The 21460-nt window shown below is 37.1% G+C and overlaps 1 protein-coding gene across 19 annotated transcripts in view; it reads right to left on the reverse strand.

The window, feature by feature from the left end:
- ROBO2 (roundabout guidance receptor 2) overlaps nucleotides 1-21460 on the reverse strand; it is a 1084545-nt gene that overhangs the window by 55001 nt on the left and 1008084 nt on the right. For 12 of the 19 annotated variants that reach the window (XM_035315365.1, XM_035315363.1, XM_035315379.1 and 9 more), the window contains 4 exons: nucleotides 16571-16695; nucleotides 13614-13785; nucleotides 6575-6757; nucleotides 3945-3971 (listed from right to left, as the gene is read on the reverse strand). In XM_035315365.1, coding sequence (XP_035171256.1) covers nucleotides 3945-3971; nucleotides 6575-6757; nucleotides 13614-13785; nucleotides 16571-16695 — 507 coding nt within the window. The remainder of the gene's footprint in view (nucleotides 1-3944; nucleotides 3972-6574; nucleotides 6758-13613; nucleotides 13786-16570; nucleotides 16696-21460) is intronic. The other 7 variants (XM_035315362.1, XM_035315376.1, XM_035315370.1 and 4 more) reach the window with 1 other exon arrangement.

Consider the following 21460-nt stretch of genomic DNA (forward strand, 5'->3'; position numbering starts at 1 on the left):
ATATGTTCTGAGAAAGGCTGCAGACCTGCAGGGATGAGATTGACTTTCAAAAGAAGATGAAAAAAATAACCTCTGCATAGAGAGATTTTGAAGGAATCCCCACTAGCTTATACTTCAAGGACTGTAAGAATGCAGAAATATAATCCAAAGAACATTTTAAATGCATAAATATTTAAGGAAATTATATTGTATACATTTGTATGAAGAACATCATATGTTAAAGAGCTTTTTATATGCTTTTTATTAAATACTTAAGGAGGTGCCCATACTATTTACTAATATTATCTGACAAGGTTAAACTTAATCTTCATGCCTGCTAGGACTGGAAAAATATGAATGTATAGTAAGTTGACATTTTGAGGCAAGAAAGCTTTAGAAAGCTTTCTGTATGCCTATCTCTAGTAGGCCACATTTTCCTACCACAAATGAAAACTTTAATGTTGCCAGCCAAGTCTCATTCCTTTTTCTGATAAGCCGTTTCTCAAATATGAATGTAGATTAATCCTCTTTTAATAAGCATTAACTCAGAACAGATAATCAGCATATAAAAATTCCATCAAATCTGACTACCTTTGGACAATTCTGTCAAATACTTATCTCATTTAACAGTTTCAGGAGTTGAGCCTAAAATGTGTAGCTTTCCATAATTTTCCATCTATTTTTAATTTGTTTTTGTTTACTTGGTTTCAAGAAATCTTTAGTCCCAAGGAGCCCTACTCACTAAATAAGCTTACCTACTCACAAGTGAAAACACCATTTCCTTTCCTTGCATGACTGATGGCCTAGACACTCTTGAAAACACCAGAGTATTCAACTGAGCAGTTACTGGCACAACAATGGGTTTGAAGGCATAGAAAAGATAAGCAGATAAATGAAACCTCTCTTATTTCTATAAATGGATACTGTGCCTTGGTTATGTAAGTCCTTATACCAAAATCAGAGAAGAGAATGACAACTTCCAGTAGTAAATAAACAAATTCTATTCAGTCATTGCAATATGGGAATGAAACAACTCATCTATTACACGAGAAGTCGTCAGAAAACTCCTTTGTGCCATCTAACATTTCTTGCATAAGGTAGAAACCCACAGTGCATGTTTATATCTGGTAACCTGAGTAAAGGGTAACTGCGAAAATAAAGAAAATCAGTTAAGTGGTCATTTCAGCTTTCAGAAAAACTCATAAAAGCAAGACCAAACTATTCTTCGTATCACAGAACAGATCACTAAAAAGCAATAACGTTTGAATTCAGTGTCTCTGTGCCAGTTTTGTTTTTGTTGATAGCCTGCCATGGTCCCCAAAATGTATACTTGTACAGCTGCAGAGCATGACACTACTGTTTACCAGGTAAGCAAAACGCTCATCTAATGATCATGATAGACAATCATATGTTTTATAATATGATATTATCAAAAATCTGTGCCTGGGGTGTCCTGAGAGGGGAAAGGGAAGTGGAGGAATAGTGATAGAGAGAATCATGACTGAATAACTAACTACAGGATTGAAAATAAGTAAGAAGACTTAGCTATGATTTTCCATGTCACATTTTGTTTCTGACCGTCTGAGCAATTGATCAGTACTTATAAAAATGTTCACAAAGACAGAAAGTTTAATGAATTTAACTCAATTATTCTACTCTGGCACAAATCTTAACGCATAGCCTGACATTTGTTGTTTGTTCTTCTACATGGAATGCTACTGTTGTTTTGTCAGACAGCAGAAATTATACCACTAAGGAGCCTAATAACAGATTACAAATAGCAGAGTCCTAGGAAAGACCTTTAATTTGAAAATGATCAGGTAGAACACTTTTGGCAAGTAATTATAACTGCTCAATCCAGACTTTAAAAAAATATTTTTAGAACTTTAAGTTCTCTATATATGCAAAAAAAACTTCAGGAAAAAAAAAGAAAAAATTACATCAGATATAACTGAAAAAAAATATCTTTGTTGTTCAGAAAGATGTGTATGAAATAGAGCAAATATATAAATGTTCCACTAATACTTTCAAACATCTTATTATACAGTCAACTCTGCATGTTGTGTCTTTTTAAGGGAAGAATTTAGAGCAGATGTTCGATCCAAAAGTGTGCAACTTCCAAATTCTGCATATATTAGGATAAAATCATCTTCAGTAAAACTTTACTGACAGCTGTCTCTGATGAAATTCTGAAAGCTACATACCACTGTCTAAATATTTAGATCTGAAACCAATTTAGTGTTTATGAATCATAACTTTAAAGGAAACAACATATAGTTAAATGTCAACAAACCTCCACAAGTGTAGATATGTTTGTCTAAATAAGATTACCAATTGCAAATTCAAACATTGGAGAATTGAAGATGCCTCTTAGGGAACCCTAGGTATAAAGATAAAAACACAGGCTAGGTATGCTCCCCCTTTTTTAATTTTTGTGGGTTTTTTTGGACTTGATTATGGGACGGCCTAGGTTATCAGTGCTTCCAGAAATTATTATAGACCAGGCAACAGAACTACATATTGTTAATAATTCTATAAAATCCATGAAATGTCAAAACTATTTTTAAAACACAATTTTTTGGTAGTGCCTGTGACATATCCTAGTCACCCAGCACATGTGGATCAACTGCACTGAATCATGTACATGGCAGCTCTAACACAATCTTGTGTTGTTCCAAGGTCAGCTACAAAGACAATGGGAAAAAATAGTAGTTACAGTCAGTTGACAATGGCACAACTAAGAACCAAATTCAAAGATGTATTATTTTGTTTTTGAAAAAAATCCTACATTGTAACTCAAAGTAAGTAAAGTGTTTAGGGTAGGATGCACGACTTATTCTGGCTTTGACAAACATACCAAGAAGCCAGGAGGAGGAGAGCTCTCCCTAGCAATGTCATCGGTCCCTGGTGCAGACACCACCTCCACTCATCTGCTTTAACAGTCATCTGCTCTTTTGTGTTAAGCTAAAACTTGAGCTGTGGCTGAAGATCAGCAAGAGGTAGAAAGCAGCTAGAAGAGCATGAGGACCAGTCCTACAATGCAGTTAAAAGACTGGTCTCTATCATACGTATGGCAGAGGGGACAAAAGAGACAGCTTTGGCAAGTGCAACTGAGGGTCCATGCTATACATAAAAAGCCTTAAAGACTTCTGCTGGAAAATGCTGAGACTAATCAGCCTATTACAGTGTAACTAAATTATTTGTATGCTTATGACACTTAGGTATGAGAGCAGAAGATAATTATTTGTATTAATTATTACTGTTACTTGCATACTTTATTTTTCTTGGCTATCTATTTGTTGACTAAGCTGTTTGCCACCTGTTATTTCAGCCTCACTTCATTCATTCTTCATGTATCTTTAATCAAGCTTACGATAACGGTCTACTGTATGCTATATTTATTAAAGATATGAAAACTAGGTTATCAGCTTTGAATTGAGTAGGCAGAAAAAAAACACAAATGTGTCAATTTCAGAAACACTGTAATTGAAATCTGTGCATAGGATAATCACTAGATTGCTTGTGGATCAGAACACCTCAAAGGAAGGCTGGTGTATACACTACTAACAGCTGAAGTGGAAGAAAGTTCTTCTACTCTAGACCTTCAAAAACATTCAAAATGCTTTTACTGAGCTTTAAAATCCAAAATTTGGTCATATGTGACTAATGCTTGTTTATGTTATGTTAGCTCAAGCATTTGTAATTTGAAATTATTTTCAAAACTGCATTATTTTGAAGAGTTAGACGAGTAAGAAGCATGCAGAATTATGGCAAAGACATTTATGGTGGTAGTTTTTAAGTTCCCCGGAATCACTAGTGGAATAAATGCTATGTTTTTACCACAGTTAGATAGCATTTCTCCTTTTGTTTGGCTTTATTTCTGCATAACTCACATGTTTATAAACACTTTGCTAATGTTTGCAATGATGTGTTGGTGAGGTAAGAGACAGACTAATGGACAGTACCTGCAGGGGTGAAGGTGAAGGACTGAACTGCAAAACAAGAAAGCAAACACATTGTGAGTTACACACCCCAATAACAAGCGCTAATTGCAGGGCACAAGTTTCCACTGGAATATACTCAGTTGTGACTTAGTATCATATGCGGGACATAACAGTTGAGCTTAAAGCACTAACCAGCCAGCAGCCAATGAGAAATGACAGTTGGAAAGGTGAGCAGTGGATTTAGACAGTCACGTTTGAAGACAGTTTTTGTGTGGACATGCTGTTCTCCACATTGTAAATGTTAGGATGGATTCTGAAACATGATCTGTTATGAACTTTCCTTGCTAAAAGCATACACAATGTCATAATTCCAGTAATGGGAATTCCGTGTCATGATGCAATGTTCACATCACACTCAGATGCAGCAAACGTCATGAGAAGGAATGAGTTGCAGGATACACACTGTTTAAAATGACTATTACAAACAACTACAGGTATATATTTTAAGGTATATAATACTTTTTTCTCAAGCTACCCTCCCACCCAACATGCCAACTCATACACAGGGCTAATAATTCTGCATGCTAAGAAAGAGTTGTCTTAGCTTGTGTCCAAAGTTTATCTGTATGACTGATACAGATGCTGAGAGCTGGGGATGTTCAGCCTACAGAAGTGAAGGCTCCAGGGTGACCTCATTGCAACATTTCAGTACTTGAAGGGGAATTATAAAAAAGATGGAGAGCAACTCTTTTTTTCAAACAGATATTGACAGGACGAGGGGGAATGGTTTTAAACTAAAAGAGGGGAAATTTAGATTAGACATTAGTTGAAATTCTTCACTCAGAGGGTGGTGAGACACTGGAACAGGCTGCCCAGAGAGGTTGTGGATGCCCTGTCCCTGAAGGTGTTCAAGACCACATTAGATGAGGCCGTGAGCAACCTGATCTAGTGGGTGGTGTCCCAGCCTATGGCAGGAGGGTTAGAACTAGATGACCTTTGAGGTCCCTTCCAATCCAGGCCACTCTATAGTTCTGTGACTGCTTCCTAAGAGGAATAGCAGTACAACTCTCCCTTAATATGAAAAATCTTGGCATCTAAACTGGTATTTCACATCAGCACATGTATTGGCATGTGTGGTATATATTAGTTTATCAGTTTACACCATGTCAGAGACTAAAAGTAATTGCTGTTAAAGGAAATTAAAAACACTTCATCAAAGACGTAAACTATGAATGATGCAGGCCACACTGTCATGCAAGGTGATGTTCCACAGATGCTGAGTGTATCTAAGAGCTGCTGCCATTGAACAGGTCCTTCTTCTCTCTCTGCTTCCACCGTGCTGACTGTGGTGCTTGTCTGATCTCTTCTTGGGTTGTTTCATTTCAATAAGCCAGTGGAAAACTAATTCAGCTGGGGCAAGAACAAGAAGGATTGAAGTGTGTGTGTGTGTGTGTGTGTGTGTGTGTGTGTCCACCCCCCATGAACAGTTTCCTTTTGGTTTAGTGAGTCCTGAGTCCAGTCAGGACATCAAGGACACTGGTGACAGCTAAGACCAAGATGTGGAGGCATAGGACTGTTCAGTTCGGAGCAGGGAATGAATGTTGATTTTTTTTTTTTTTTTTTTTTTTTTTGACAGGAGCAAGATATTAGAGATGTTTAGACACCTAGGGAACCTGTGTCTTCTGGCTGGCATGTGACAACTTGTAAATTGTAGAGTAGTAGCGCAAATTTAGTCTCATATAATGTCAACATCAAATATGCTGTATTCTCAACTGTGCAAATCCTGCTCAAACAGGAAATGTTTTATCTTTTTATATATATTATATAAGCACAACAATAAAAACTACTCCAATACTTGACAAACAGCTTTTTCATGTTAAATTAGGCTTCATAGCAACCCATTTTATTGTAATCCTATATTCACCTGACTTCCTAAAACTATATAAGAATCCTGAATCACAGAATAATATAGAAAACAGATAGTTTGGGGGAGAAATAAAGCCTTTTAATCTGGTGAATTCATTTTTCTGGATGTGATTTTCAAAAACTAATTTGTAAATGGAACAACACATTTGGTGCAAAATGGATCACATTGCAAGGACATTCCAAGGTGTTCTACCTCCAACAAAACTTTTTATGGCTTCTGCCATAGGTAAATTTTTACCACACTTCCCTGATACGTCATTTTCTTCTCCAGTGGTTATAGATACGTAGTCACTGATTAAGTAACTCAGTTTATTTCCCATGGCTTCAAAGACATGGAAATGTACGGGAATGAAGAAGGATACCAAATACTCTTTCTGACCTTCCTCATAAAGGTCTAGTGTAACTCACTTCTGAGCATATAAATGGAGCTGAACCACTGACAGAGTGCCTTCTGAGGAAGGAGTAATCCTCTTTGTACCTTTTTATGTGATGCTGGAGATGTAAAAATAAAAACTGTCTTATGACAATGATGAAATGTACCGAGCAATGCATTTAAAGCTTCTCATACACCAGCATTTTCACAGCATACATTTAAAACAAGCATACAAAATTCACCCAGGCCACCTCTGCTGTAAGTTCAACATGTTTTCTAAGTAGGTTTAACTGCACCTGTTCTCTTCATGACAGAACCTGATGAGATGGTAATAAATAGTTACTGTTCTTACCAGCATAATTACTGAGCCCCTTCCTCTTCTTTCTGCGCCAGTACAACCAGATGCTGAAACCCATCAGAATTACCCAACATGCACCACCAATGCCAGCTATAAAGGCAGGCTGTTTGACAACATCAGTGATTTGCTCTGTTATGCTGTTGTTATTTTCAGTGATGACAACTTCGTTACGACCTCCTGCACAAAAGAAAGTTGACAGGACATTGTTATTATGGATTCTGTAACTCAAACAGGAACCAGCTACTGGAAATAAAAATTAAAAAACAAACAGAAAAACAAAAAAAAACATTAATGCACCTCAAAAGACTTATCCACAGCAGGACAGGTTTACTAAGTATTAATGCACACCTGAAAACCAATGCTTCTAGTAAGAAAATCCACAATCTATTGCAATTTTGCCAGAATATATTTGGAAAGATGGTTTTATAGCACTCTCCCAAATAATTTAACAGATGCCAGTCCAGAGACATCCTTTTTTTTTTTTTTTTTTTCCTTTTTTTTTAACAGTAAACGTGTGGGGTTTTTTTGTTTGTTTGCTTTATAGGCAGAACACAATGATGAGAGAATGGATCATAAGAAACCAACACAATAAAAACCACCCAAGCAACTAATCAAATGAGAAATCTGATGTAAGACTTGCTACAGTATCAAAAAGCAGTTCCTTCTTTTATTCTTGTCAGCATGCCAAAAGATCTTAACACATCTTATCCTTTATGTTAGAGATTCAAAATTAAAATAAATAATACAATGTATGTATTTTTAATTGAAGCAAAAAAGCATTTTCCAGCAATTATTTCATGGTGAACTCAATCCAAATGAATCCTAAGCATACTGATTTTGACACAAAGCAGAAAATAGCTTAGGTAACTGTAAGCGCTAAATCACAGGAACAGATGCTATTTTTTCACCCAGAATAGGCATGAACAATCCTTAACATCAACCTGTAAGAAATAATTATGACATGTGGAATACCAATTAAAGTGACATGCATCAAAAATAACTATATAGTATCTTAATTGTGTCTAGTACCTTAGAAATCTGTAAATTTCAGTAGATGCTCTCACTTTTTTTTTTTTTTTTTTCCCCTCTTCCTCTAACAGGGAACTTTTCCAAAAGGAAAAGCTTGGTGTCTGGCTTGAAAACAAATACTCATAAAAATGTAGAAAGAAATTCAGGAAATGCTTAAACATTGTTCCAGGGTTGGCACCTTTCTAATTCCAACAACTCCATGTCAAAAATGGTTATTGTTAAAATCAGGAAACGTGTAACATATTTTTTTCTGCAAAAAATATGAACCTTGATTCTATTTGTATTTTATATAAACTGCCCACATCTACATTTTTGAAAGTGGTGAAGAAATTGTACGTCATTTCTGGTAAATGCATTTATATAGCTCAGTCCTTGAAACATATGAAATACTATCAGTTGCCTGTATGCACGCAGAAGATTTCAAGCTGCAAGAGTACCTACTCTACTGAGACAAAAAATACTATGATCCTCAATTATGAGTCTATCACATGCATAAAAGTAGTTGAATACGGTAATAAAACATTGAAATGGTCATTCAGAGCGAATTATTAAAAGTATTGTAGCATTATGCCTTGCTGTCAAAATGTATGTTATGTATTCCTCTTCTGTAAATCAGCAGTGGTTAAATTTACGACTCCCTTCTTTAAGCAAAGCAGTCATTGTGTCAGCACAGCAGCTTCAGCCGAAAGCAAAGTCCTTTGCTAAAGTAGATGAGAGAGAGGAAAGTCGGATACTTTTGGCTTTATTTCCACAGATGGTTCTTCATGGGAGTCAACAGTTTAAATCTGCAAGGTTGTGAATGTGAACCTGTCCCAGAGCATGTCAGGTAGCCCATGCTTTCCCTGCCTGCACCTGCATCAGCCCCAGCACGATGCCGCCCAAGCAAAGACACAGGGTCAGGTCCTCTGCTAAGCTCAGAGCTGGCTTCGGTTACTCAGGAAGAAATGTAATGCACTGCATTACATTGCTATAACTCTGTTAATGATCTCTGTGATTTTATTAAGCTTTCTCTCTTTCATCACCATGTCAATATTTAGTAATGATGACCGTCTGCTTTTGCAAACAAACTGCTGAAACCATGCTAGAGCTTGGCTTGCTTTCAGTAGTTCTGCTCAAGAAACAAAACAGGCTTCCCACAAACAAAACAGGTTCCACAGAAGGATGCTGTCACACTATGCTTGCTGATAAAAAGCCTTCGCCTTCTATCAGTTTATACTGGGTCATGCTGGTACACTTTATGGGTCTCAAGGTCTGTTAGTTGCAGCTCTCCTTTCCTAAGTTTTCCTATTTTGCCTTGCCACAGTCTAAAAACCAATACAATTCACAGTAACTCAGCAAGTGCCAGTGACAAGGAAAAACTGGGAGGCAGCAGTGGCTCCTTTGTCAGATTTTTTGTTGCCCATGGAAACAACCCACTGGTGCACCCCAACGCTAAACAAGGAAGTGCTGAAGACTAAAACTAATAGAAAGAGGCATGCTCTTCTAAGCACACAATTGATTTTCTAGTAGAAATCAGCATGGGAGTTGATGTTGCTCTAATTGCTATTAACTTTCAGTTAATTTCTGTGCCCTTTGGAGGCAAGGTAAGAGCAGCAAGACGGTGCGGAAACAGGTAACATCCATACTGCTTTGGAGACAGCCACAGTGTCGTGGGAAGCAAAGATGGGGAAGGTGCTTCAGAGACAACAAATTTAGGAGCAGACACTCCTGGGTTCAAGAAAAGAACTGCTTCCAGCAAAAGCCTCCAAAATATCCTGGTGCTATAGATCCAGTATTTTCTCTACGGTCAGAAAGCAGTCTTCTGGGGATAGAGGATGTGAGAACAAACTGCAGAGAGGTTTGCCAGAGGACAAACCTCAGTCCAGGATTCACTGGACTTTCAACTCTCCCTCTCTTCTGGGGGAAGGTGCAACCTGTCTCCAAATTACCTTCTGAAGTTTGCAGTCTAGCTGTTTGTTATTGCCTTTCAGTGCCTAGCAATTATGAGTGCAAAAGTAATAATTAATTTAAATGTCAAAATAACATATGCTTTGTGAATTTGGTGACTGAAAAATAAATGGATACAAATGAGCGTTACCCACTGATGGTTCATAAAATTAATAGAATTGTTGTGGTTTTGGAAAACAAATTACATTAATTTTGTATTTCTTTATATAATATTTAATCAGAAGTAATATATATGTCATCCAAGGTACCAGTGTACTATTTCATATATTGCAGGTGTTTCTGTAACAATGCTGTCAGTTCAACTAATTAGAACATAGACAAGGGAAGTGTGTGACCTGTAACGCTCCATTGTTCCCGAAGACAAAAACATAATGAAATATAATGTCTTCCTCCCATTGGAGAGTAATGAAGAACAAAACTAATTTGTCGGACCAAAAATTAATTAGACACATCAGATTCGATTGTACCTATTACTGTGAAAGTTTGCAGCTGTTCCTCATATTATTATGCCAATGATGGAATGTAAGAATGAACAGGCCTGATGAACTGATGAAGAGAAATAATAGCTCTACCGTTAACCAATATTGCTGTTATCTTCAATTCTATTTCTGATATTCCAAGCAAAATTTTTCAGCATATCAATAGTGATGGTAAAAATGCTATTCCTGATTCTCTCTGAGTCTTCCATAACATTTTTCAACATCAGGCTTGAAGTACAAGCATGGTATTCCAGGAACAGTGACATGACTCCTAACTAAAGAAATAATATATTTTGTACAACTCCGTATTCTCCTGTTTAATGAAAATCCTATTTGGATTTTCATTAGCCAGATACTTAGACTTGGTTTGGGAAATCAGTAGTTGATTATCCACAGTGAAAATCAGTTACTTTCATTATAAATTCTTAGAAGAACATATCCAGTATTTAAGAACATCTTTACTTCTTACATGCCAGAATCTATTTTGTGACAATGGAAGTCATACTGTTTAGCAATGAGACTTAACTGTACTGTATCACTGACATGCTCTCTCCCTAACTTAGCATTCCTGTAGTTGTTCATTCTGTTTGCAAGCCATTAAGTAGTATAGCTAGGCACCAGGCCATATAGGAATCCATTATAATACAACCACTTGATAATGTTTTCCCATTCATTGTTATGTTTTGAGGTTTGTTCACTTAATCTTTTTTTTTTTTTTTTTTAAGTTTTCCTAAAAATTCCATTTTCTTATTTTATGTTCCTTATTGTCAGTCAAACACCGGCAAACAACCAACTCAAATTTTCCACAAATTGTGTCACTTAAACACTACTACCTTTATCAAGTGAATTTATAGTCGGAGAAACAACTGCCAGCAACTATGGTTCATAAGCAATAGAAAAACAGAACCTAAAGAAAAGTGAGATACAGACCATACAATAATAACTACATCTAGCTTTGTGGTCCCCACAGGGAAAACAGAAATGAGAGCAGAAATGCAACCCAAACAGAAAAGAATCTCTTCTGCTTTTCATGTTAAGGACCCTTAAACATGCAAAGATGCTACCAGAGATTTGTTGGAGTAGACATTCTGGGATCATTAAAGGGATAAATAAATCATTACGTTTAACAACGCAAAACTTACTTAGTCTCCAAATGCCAAAACCTTTCTATTTATTTATTTACATTTTTTTTTGTACTTTATTTGCATCCAAGCATCCCTTTCCTCCTTCATAGAATCACAGAATCACAGAATAGTCTAGGTTGGAAGAGACCTCCAAGGTCACTGAGTCCAACCTCTGACCTAATGCTAACAAGTCCTCCACTAAACCACATCCCTAAGCTCTACATCTAAACGTCTTTTAAAGACTTCCAGGGATGGGGACTCAACCACTTCCCTGGGCAGCCCATTCCAATGCCTAACAACCCTTTCAGTAAAGAAGTTTTTCTTAATATCCAACCTAAACCTCCCCTAGTGCAATTTTAGCCCATTCCCCCTCATCCTGTCACCAGGCACGTGGGAGAATAGACCAACCCCCACCTCACTACAGCCTCCTTTCAGGTACCTGTAGAGTGCGATAAGGTCGCCCCTGAGCCTCCACTTCTCCAAGCTAAACAGTCCCAGTTCCCTCTGCCGCTCCTCATAAAACTTGTTCTCCAGACCCTTCACCAGCTTCATAGCCCTTCTCTGGACTCGCTCAAGGACCTCCACGTCCTTCTTGTAGTGAGGGGCCCAAAACTGAACGCAGTACTCAAGATGCGGCCTCATCAGAGCTGAGTACAGGGGGACAATCACTTCCCTGGACCTGCTGGCCACACTGTTTCTGATACAAGCCAGGATGCTGCTGGCCTTCTTGGCCACCTGAGCACACTGCTGGCTCATATTCAGCCGATTGTCAACCAACTCTCCCAGGTCCTTCTCTGCCAGGCAGCTTTCTAACCACACATCTCCCAGCCTGTAGCTCTGTTTGGGGTTGTTGTGCCCCAGGTGCAGGACCCGGCACTTGGCCTTGTTGAACTTCATACCGTTGGCCTCAGCCTATCAGTCCAGCCTATCCAAGTCTTCCTGCAGAGCCTTCCTACCCTCGAGCAGATCTGTTCATGTAACAATACAGATCTCCCCACAATTAACACTTGATTATATTAGTCATTTTTTTCTAAGGAAAAAGACAAGATAAAGGGCTGCATCCAGATGTGGAGCTGAGCATTCTGGCAATCACCCAAGAAAGCACTTTAGTGTAAATTTAACTCACAACAGGTTAAGTGACACAAGACTACTCACATGCCCAAACTGAAACACACTTAAGTACTTTGCTGGAACAAGCCGAATGTGTGTAGGGTGTAGCTGGATGGAACCCTCTCAGTAAGGGAAATAAGAATAAAAGCCCTGCTCAAAGTGAGTGCAATGACAGATCAGTATCACAGCATAAGCTGTTTACACAGAGGTCCAAAATTCAGGCCTACTAGAGGACAGGTTTCTTGTATTTTCAAAAATCAAATTCTTGCTTTCAGTTCTAGAAAACCCTTTTGCCCCTCCTTTCTCTTTCTCAAAACCAGTGCAATCTTATATTTTCCCTGCCAGTGACAATATATCCAAAGCTAGAATATCTCTGTTTTGATACACAGGGAACCTGAATGTCATTAAACATTTATGCAACTCTTATGGGTTGGCCTTTTCTAAATGCCTACAAATAATAGAAATGTCCATGTTTGGGACATTGTGTTGTTAACACTTTTTAGAAAGAAAATATTTAATAACAACAGACCCACAAACAAACAAACAAAAGCCTATTTAAGCAATAACTAAATTAGATCATACAGATGAAAGTAACAAAATTCCTGCATTATGCATTCTGAAGGGGTGCTGTGCATAGCCCAATTCAGTTTTGCTAAATAGAGTTACTTTTCCTATTCTTACCTTTCCCATATTGTTCCTGAGTTTATGTTTCATACTTGAGAAGAATCTCAGAAGAAACAGAATCTGTGTTTCCCTTGGGTCAGGAAATTAATCCAGCATGGAAACCACTAATAAGAAAGAGTCATTTCAAAGGCAGAGTTGATAATACTACCTTTGCTTGGCATTTGAACTAGAGGCTACTCATTCTTTGTCAGAGGAAACTTGTCTGCTTGGGATACCTGAGAAACATTGACTTCATATGTTCAGAAAACTAACTGTAAATAGTGCCTTAGGCACCAACGCTATGAGTGAAGCAATATTACAGTCATCTGAAGAGGAGAAAAAGGGAGCTCTAGCTGTTAGTTCCATAAATCTGTCAAGCTGCAAAAGTGGTACATTCATTAAAAAAAATATTAAATCAGTTTCATTTTGTACTCTGCATTTTCTATAATGTCTCAGCAAAGAACAAACTCGTTCACAGAACTGGCTGTGAGAAATCTGCACAAATCAAGATAAAACATCAGCAGGCAGTGGGATGTTAAAAGCTAACTACCTAGCTCAATTTAAATGTTGTCTTTTGCTCCATGGATTTTTATGTTTCCAGAAGTGATTTATGAGAGCATTTCTGAAAGTCAAAACAAACAAACAAATAAAACAAAACAATAGAATAGACAATTTACTTACCAATTATTATGGGTTGTGGCTCACTTTTTACTCCCACACCTGCACTGGTGCTTGCAGCAACTTCCACACGGTACTGAATACCTGGATATAGGCCACCTATTACTACAGACCGAATGGCTGCATCTACTGTTTTGTTGATATGAAATCGAGTCTCATTACCTAGGCACCAGATCTGGGACAAAAGTTGAGGTGTTAAAAATGATGAAATTCTTCATACTCATAAACAATAGCTCATAGATATGACATATCAAGGTATTGCATGACAATCACTATTTTGTACGTTGGACTTTTAAACAATGTTACTATCCAGGAGCAGCTAGAGTTAGGATGCTTTAGCTCAGCAAACTAACCCAGATTAGCATAAAATCAAGTAAACTGCAAAGACTGTTTGCAAACACTGCTCTGGACTCTGACTCTCAAAGGAATGCAATTCCATGGTACACTTCTTAGAAGCACAGAACAGAATCATCTGAATGAAAAAGAGGTCTTATACATTAATTGAAATCTTGTTCAGCAGTATGATTCCTGGAAGATCTTTCCTTAAAAAAAAAAAATCCATTTTATTTATTCTTACTTTCCCACTGAGCAGCAAAAGGAAAACAACTAATAGAATGCATCGTAAAGTACTAAGGATTAAAAAAAGGCTTTCAAAATTTCAACTTCATTTTGCTACAAAACAGGGGGATGTGAAATTTCTAAAGTGAAGTAAGTAAAAACCAACCTTTTATTGTCACTGTTGTGATTATCTATATTTTTCAGATTATTTTCTAATTTAAAAAATATAACAAAATACTTTCTAATCCAAATTCACATTTTTTTATGAGAATTGTGTATCATTTCAGAGTGATGTTCTATCTCTTGCATTTATCCATAGGCTTTTCCTGAGAACAGGAACAAGACTTCTTAGGGATTCTTCTTCAGTTAATGTTATCTGCACATACTGCTTCTGTGTTATTAAAGAAAGTATTCACTACCACTTTACTCAAGAAAATCAATGCATAAAGGTATCATATGTACACTACATAATTATAATCACAGAAGATAGCACTGCTGGTGGAACCACTATCAGCAACCAACTGATGTGTCTAAGCTAACGATTTTTTTACCCTTATTTTTGACCCTTCTCAGTTTTTTGTCAAACCTCATCTCTTTTCTCTGAAGTATTGAGGAAGACTTGGAGGATAAAAGAAACTCTAATTCTCCTAAGCTCGTGTGGATCTTATTTGCAGGGCAGAATGCATTAGGGTGAGAGACTACTGCAATTCATTTTTTCAGTCCTTGTCTATCCTGGTCTTAGGTCATAGCATCTATGAGATGCTCCTAATTAAAGGCATTGAATTCATAAATGAATTTACAGGCATTCTCATGATTGAACTGGAATCAACAGACCTACATTCAATTTGTTAGTAAATGTCCTGTGAAACCTCAGCAGTCATTTTATACTAAAGGAAGTGTTAGACTCTTTGCATTAGATTCACCATAGCCAGCATGCTAATCAGGCAGCCACCTAATCTAACGCAGAAGAGATGTAATAAGTAGTGACTCCAGCCATTTTTATAAACAGTCTATATGTTTGAGCACTCACATGGAATGTGGCTTTTATCAACCATCATCCAACTTCATTTTATATCAACATATTTTTGTGGTTTAAGGTTGTTTTACTTATTTGCCTGTAAGCCCTTGACAGTTAATATTGACTTATAGTGGAGTCAGTATCAAGATGAATTAAGGCAAAAGATAATTATTAATTGATATGAAAATGAGATCAATAGAATATTGGGATTAATAAATCTTAATATTGACTAAAAGCAAAACAAAAGAAATGCTATGCTAAACATAAATACTGTAAGCATTTACTGCATCCCTCAGTATGATAAGCTGTAAAATGTTGAAACATTAGTTGGTTTAAAAGCTAAGCACTTTCTCCCTTCTTTATACTCTGTTCCCTCAAGACACATCAGGAAGAATAAATTATATCTTCCTATGTAAAACAATCACCTGCATCTCAAAAAGCTAATACTAACATTTCTACCCTTTGTGGGATTGCCAAGGAAGCTGCCCTGCTTTATTTCAATTAAAAATTTCACATTCGGTACACAAGCCTGCCAACGTGAATATATTTACCAAACTGTGTGTTCCACAGTTGCAAGCCTGTGACAATGCTGAACCTAGCTTGATCATTTTCTCCATAGCGCTCCCCAACACCACCTAACACACTGCAATGTTTCCATGTTGTGCAAAAGCGAGCTTAGTGAGGAATTACAGACCATTACAAAATGTAAGGTGATAAATAAGGAATGGATAATTTGAGACATCATAGCAACAAAGGAGGAAAGGAGACAGCCAATGCAGGAAGCAGCGAAGTAACAAACTGCATATACAACCTGTTCCTCATAGAAAACAACCTAGCACTTTAAGTTTTTAATCTTGACAGTAATAGTCATTGGAAGAAGACTTGTATTCTCCCAGAGCCATAGTCCTTGACTTTGACATTGAAGTGTCAACATTAGCATGTTTGCAGTGGAAAGGAGCAGTATATTTCCTGCTAGTTTTCATGCCAGAGTGAAGACACTCTAAGAACGGGGCTCCACCACCTGGGAGTAGAGAACCCCTTAGGAAAACAAACAAACAAACAAACAAAAAACAGACAAAAACCATTTTCTTTCCGCAGTAGGGAAAAGGAAAAAATAAAAGCTCTGTAAACTAGCTGCCAACTACAACTCTCTTCCAGATCTAGCTCATGTTATTTTTGCTTTTAATGTAACAGAAGTGCTGCTTAAATTAAAAATAAATAAATAAATAAAAATCCATAAGCACTCAGTCCTCTTTCTCCATATAATTATATGGGTGGCAGTAAATGCTGTCAGAATCTAAATTCATAAACAGTGCTTTTGTTCTCTAATTCAAACAGACTCTTTCCTTAAACACACATCCCTCTCAGTACAGATCCTTTCTACCTTGTACTCCTGGATGACTCCATTTTGGTGATCTGGAGGGGGAGGATCCCAGGAGATGCTGATGCTTGTACTGTTGTGGTTTCCAACTGTCAGGACAGTAACAGACTGAGGAGGGGCACTTGGAGCTGCACCAAAACAGAGGGAACAAACAGAAGCAAGACGTTAATACATTTCCTAGAGCGCAAATTTTGCTGAAACTGTGTAAGTGCAAGAAGAGAATACATGCAGTTCACACTGCCTGCAGGTGTAGGCATTTTGTTAGGCACTGACAATTTTGAATAATGCCTTTCTGAAGAGAAGCATTGCACTGAATGAAAATGCAGAATTTGTGGCAATGGAGAGTCAATACAAATCATTCATCTTTTATTTAGATTTAGCATTTCTTAATGTCTTCTTGCATTAGAATTATTCTCATGCTCTCATTTGTTTTCCATTATATATGGTTAGCTATGTATATGTCAACTAAGTCATAATGTGAGACTGCATCACCTGCCCAGCGGAGTCCTTTGGTTGCTTTTTCCTGATGTCATCTAACATTATTGTGAGCAGAAGTTTACTTTTTTTGTCCTCCAAGAAGACATTAACTCAACATAAAGCATTTAAGCATAAAGCTTTTCAGTTCCTAGGCAGAAAAGGGTTAAACTGGGGCTTTACACCAAATGCCAGTGAACAGGGGAGATGGTAAATTAGGTCAGATTATGTCCTCTTTTCCCCAGGCAAATTCTTCTTTCTCCTGAGTCCCATTCGATTCAACCATTCACAGTGGCCACTGCACATCAAGGCCATATCTACCAGGCAGTTGTTTGTCAGCCCCACTACACTCACTTCCTAGAAGTGCGAAGGAAAAAAAAATCATAGCTGTTAGTGATCAGAGCTATGCTAGCAAAGCCCTTCTTGCAGCTATACCAACAGCAGGGTGCTTTTGTTGGCTTAGGACATGTCTGGAAAGTGGTGCCACAAGTCTGATAGGGAAGAAAAAGTCCCCTCTGTGAGCATCTGCTGCATCCACGCGGGGGCTCTTCCATCTTAGGTATGCCACAGCAAAGGCACATGTCCCTCCTCAGCTACTCCAAGATACTAAAACTTCAGCCTCACTCTCTCCTCCCTTACTTTGAGGCAAGCACCAAAACTCCACTGCAGTGACAAGCTAAGTCACCAAAGCTGAGTGTGTCATATTGCAGTAGATCCCTGGGAGGGAAATAAATAATAATAACATCTGCACTGACTTGGTCCTATGATCCATCCAGTCCATCTATCCAGGTCCATTTACCCAGTCTTCAAAACAAACAAACAAAAAAACATAAAACCATAATAGAAAAAGGCCAGGGAAGTGTGGACTAATAGAGTGAGCATATAATGATAGTTCTCCAGGACAATTTTTCAACTCCCTGTGTCCTGTTGTTCAGTCTTTCTGTTTCATGGTGACATTTTATGTAATTACTCTTTACTGAATTTTTCTCCCATGACTTTGTCACCACCTTTAATACAAACTTAACATATTCAATATGAAATATGGAAGCTTGTGTGAAGAATAACAGTAGACCTTTTATCAAAACCTAAAATATTTTTCACTCTCCCTATCTCAACTTCAAATTTAAATAGTCCTCTGGTTTTAGGCACCTCATGTTGTGTGGCTCCCCAACTCCAGTTCCCTTGTCTTGAGCTTTCCTAACCAGAGAAGACTCTTTTAACTGCTACATTCTGAAGGCACTCTAGTCTTATCTTTAATAGATGCTCCTGAATATGTGAATATTCTTGGACCATACTTCTCTGAAAAGCAGACAAAGTCACTGGCATATTTGTATTACTGTCTGGCAGGTTTAACACAACCAAATGCAGCCACAGATATCAAGAATACTAGACTTTCCTGAGTCATTCCAGTTTTCCTTATCTTTTTTTTTTTTTTTTTTTTTTTTTTTTTCCTGTGGCCTCTTTGAGACTGGCTATGTTCCCACTTTGGATGGCTCTCAGTAGTTGACCTGGCACAGGCTGAAGGAGCTGAGCTCAAATCCTTATCCTGGTAACCCTGAAGAGCAGGAGTATCTTATTGCAAGAATTATACAATTTAAAACTATGGTATCAGACATGGGGAGGAGGAACTATACAAGATTACATAAGAACAATTATTCTGGAGAAAAATGACACATGCATGATTCCTTTGAGGCTGCACATATTGTCAACAACATTTTCAGATGCAGGTTCAGCTGTAAAGCAAATAGTGTTAGAGTTCTGGCAGGGTGAAATGGAGCTCTGTTGTGGACAATTTGACTCTTAGCTAGCTCAAGCAAAACATGGACAGGTGACTCCTTGGGCTACTCCTTGCTGTTGTGCAAAGCATAAAATTGGTGAAGTTAAAGTTGCATTGTGGATTTTATGTGGAAATAATTTGCCAAAGAGTAACAAACAAACAAATAAAAACTATTAAAAAAACGTAAAGGTATTCAGTAACAACAAACCATGAATAAATGTGTGCACAATATTAATTAGAACATTTTACATGAAAATAATAAACATAAAAATAGCAAAACAACACTAACTCATTTTTTAAATTATAGTGGAACATCTTGCTTGTTCCACTAAGCTTTGTTCCACAAAGTTATTCTAGAAGAGATTTAAAATAGTGGATATAAGTGAAAGAATGATCATCTGTCTTTAAAGCAAGGGTGAAAGAAGAATTGAAAATAAACAAATTCTATTTAGCTCTTTCTTTGTATGTGGAGGCACACATATGTATATAACACTTTTGCTTCCTCTTTCTATGATAATATCACTCTGTAAGCTGGCACCATGACATAAATTAAGCCACTTGTCTGACACTGCTGCAGTTATTAAATAGACCACATTGAAAAATAACATTTTTAAAGCCGTTTTCTCATTTCCCTTGCTGCTGGCTTGTGGAGAACACCTTGCCTGCTTCTTGACAGGTCAATTATTCCAGTGCTCAGCTTCTTCTTACAGATATGAAAGAACCCAAATCGCTGCTCATCTTTTCCAGATGCAGCCAAACAGAATTCCATTTGTTACTTTCACAAGGCCAAAGAGGTAGGAGATGAATGGATACTGAACTGTGACAAATGTCTGATCCAGAGGAAAAGCCTAACTGCAGCAAAATTGATTTTTAGAGGTAGGCCTCAGAAGTAACATTGCATGTAAAATTTAATCCAGCAGAAAGCTGCCACTACCCCTTGGTTGTACTTTGCCTTTACCAGGGCTATTCATTTTGATCTTGCAAAAAACTTCCAACTCTTTCAAATTATTTTCTAAAAATAGTATAACTGACATTTTAAAAAAGTCAAGTCTAGAAAAGCTCATTTTCGAAATGGAAACACAAGCTACACAGCAAATGTGACACCTTTAAATAGACTGCCATTTCTCTTTATTGGATGAGAAGCAAACCTAAGTCATTAAATATTTAGTTGATGCTATTTTTGAAATATATGAACACCAATATAATTAAAAAGATAATGTGAGGAGTTAAAGGCAATATCTGTAGAACTGCATTTACTGATTTTTTTTAACTTTCTCATGGAACTACTTAATTTTATCGCCCAAGCAAGAGGAAGAATTATTTACAGGGGCTGACAATTGACTGGTCATAGTACTATGTGTTACAGGCCACTTTTTTGAAAGAGACACTTGTAAATAGGCTCCTTGAAGGTTATATTAATCTGCAAGGCAAATCCTAGGTTGTGAATTATACTTAACTGTAGGAAAGAAAAGTTCTAAACATCTTCACTATGTGGAAAACGATTTCACTCAAAGAAATTGGCCTTTAAAGTAAGAAATTACTTGACAGGCTCTGTGGGTGATGAGGTTTATACAAGAAAATTTAATCCTTCATTTATTTTATAGAAATATAAATCTCTTTTTCAGTAGTTCTTAATTTACCTTTAGCAAGAGACAGATGAACTGAATAGACAACAAAAATCAAGTGAAAATGGACAAAAAGCGAATCTGCTAGTGAGGGAGGAATGCTATGCTTTAACTCTGGAAAAGCATTTCAGCTTTGTTTAAGCTGCTGCAAAGCGATTCTTAACTGAATGGTTCAGGCTTTATATCCTGAGCAAAGAACTGGGAACCAGGAGGTAACAAATTCTAAATCTGACTTGAACAATGCCTTCCTACATGCTGCAGGACACTGAATTTCCTCATCTATAAAGTAGGGACAGCAACCAAGTTATCTTCCAGATTACTTATTTATTTGGCAATAATCATAACAAATTACAGAGAAAAGTGAGTGATAAGTGAGTCCTTTCTAGCATTAAAATGTACTTGGCAATCAGCATTAAATTAAACCTCAGGAGACTACTGTAAGTGATTAAGATGCATCTTCAATAGGATGGAAAGATTACACTCAAAACCCACATAAAACATATGAGCATTTTAAAACTTCACTGGTATGAAGTATAGGTAAAGCATAGATTTATTTCCTGTGCTTTGAAAGAAATCAATGATACAAAGCAAGACGATGAAGCCTCACTTTTACATCTTTCAGCTTCTATAGGAGAGATGTTGATAATGGCTCAGATTCTCCAGGCACAGGTTGCATTAGATAGATAGGGTTGTTGTATACCAAGAGAATAGGATAAAAACGACATATCTTACCTCTTTCCCTTTATTTTTTACTTAAAAACAAACAAACAAACAAAAACAGTCCTGAAGTGCATATGCTTACACAAGACTATATTATACTACATGCTATAAAAATGAATGCTTCTGCATTTCAGTGGTATAAAATGTTCACTATGCCTACACCCTGCATGTTTTACCTACACCTAAATGGTACTTAAGAAAACTCTCCAAAAGACTAATAGAGCAGTTTGATGAACAGCTAGCAAAAATGGAGTGCATGCCCTTGAGACTGGAAATCCTTCAGACTAGCAAAATATC

The sequence above is a fragment of the Oxyura jamaicensis genome, chromosome 1 (genome assembly GCF_011077185.1).
Source record: "Oxyura jamaicensis isolate SHBP4307 breed ruddy duck chromosome 1, BPBGC_Ojam_1.0, whole genome shotgun sequence".
Taxonomy (NCBI): domain Eukaryota; kingdom Metazoa; phylum Chordata; class Aves; order Anseriformes; family Anatidae; genus Oxyura; species Oxyura jamaicensis.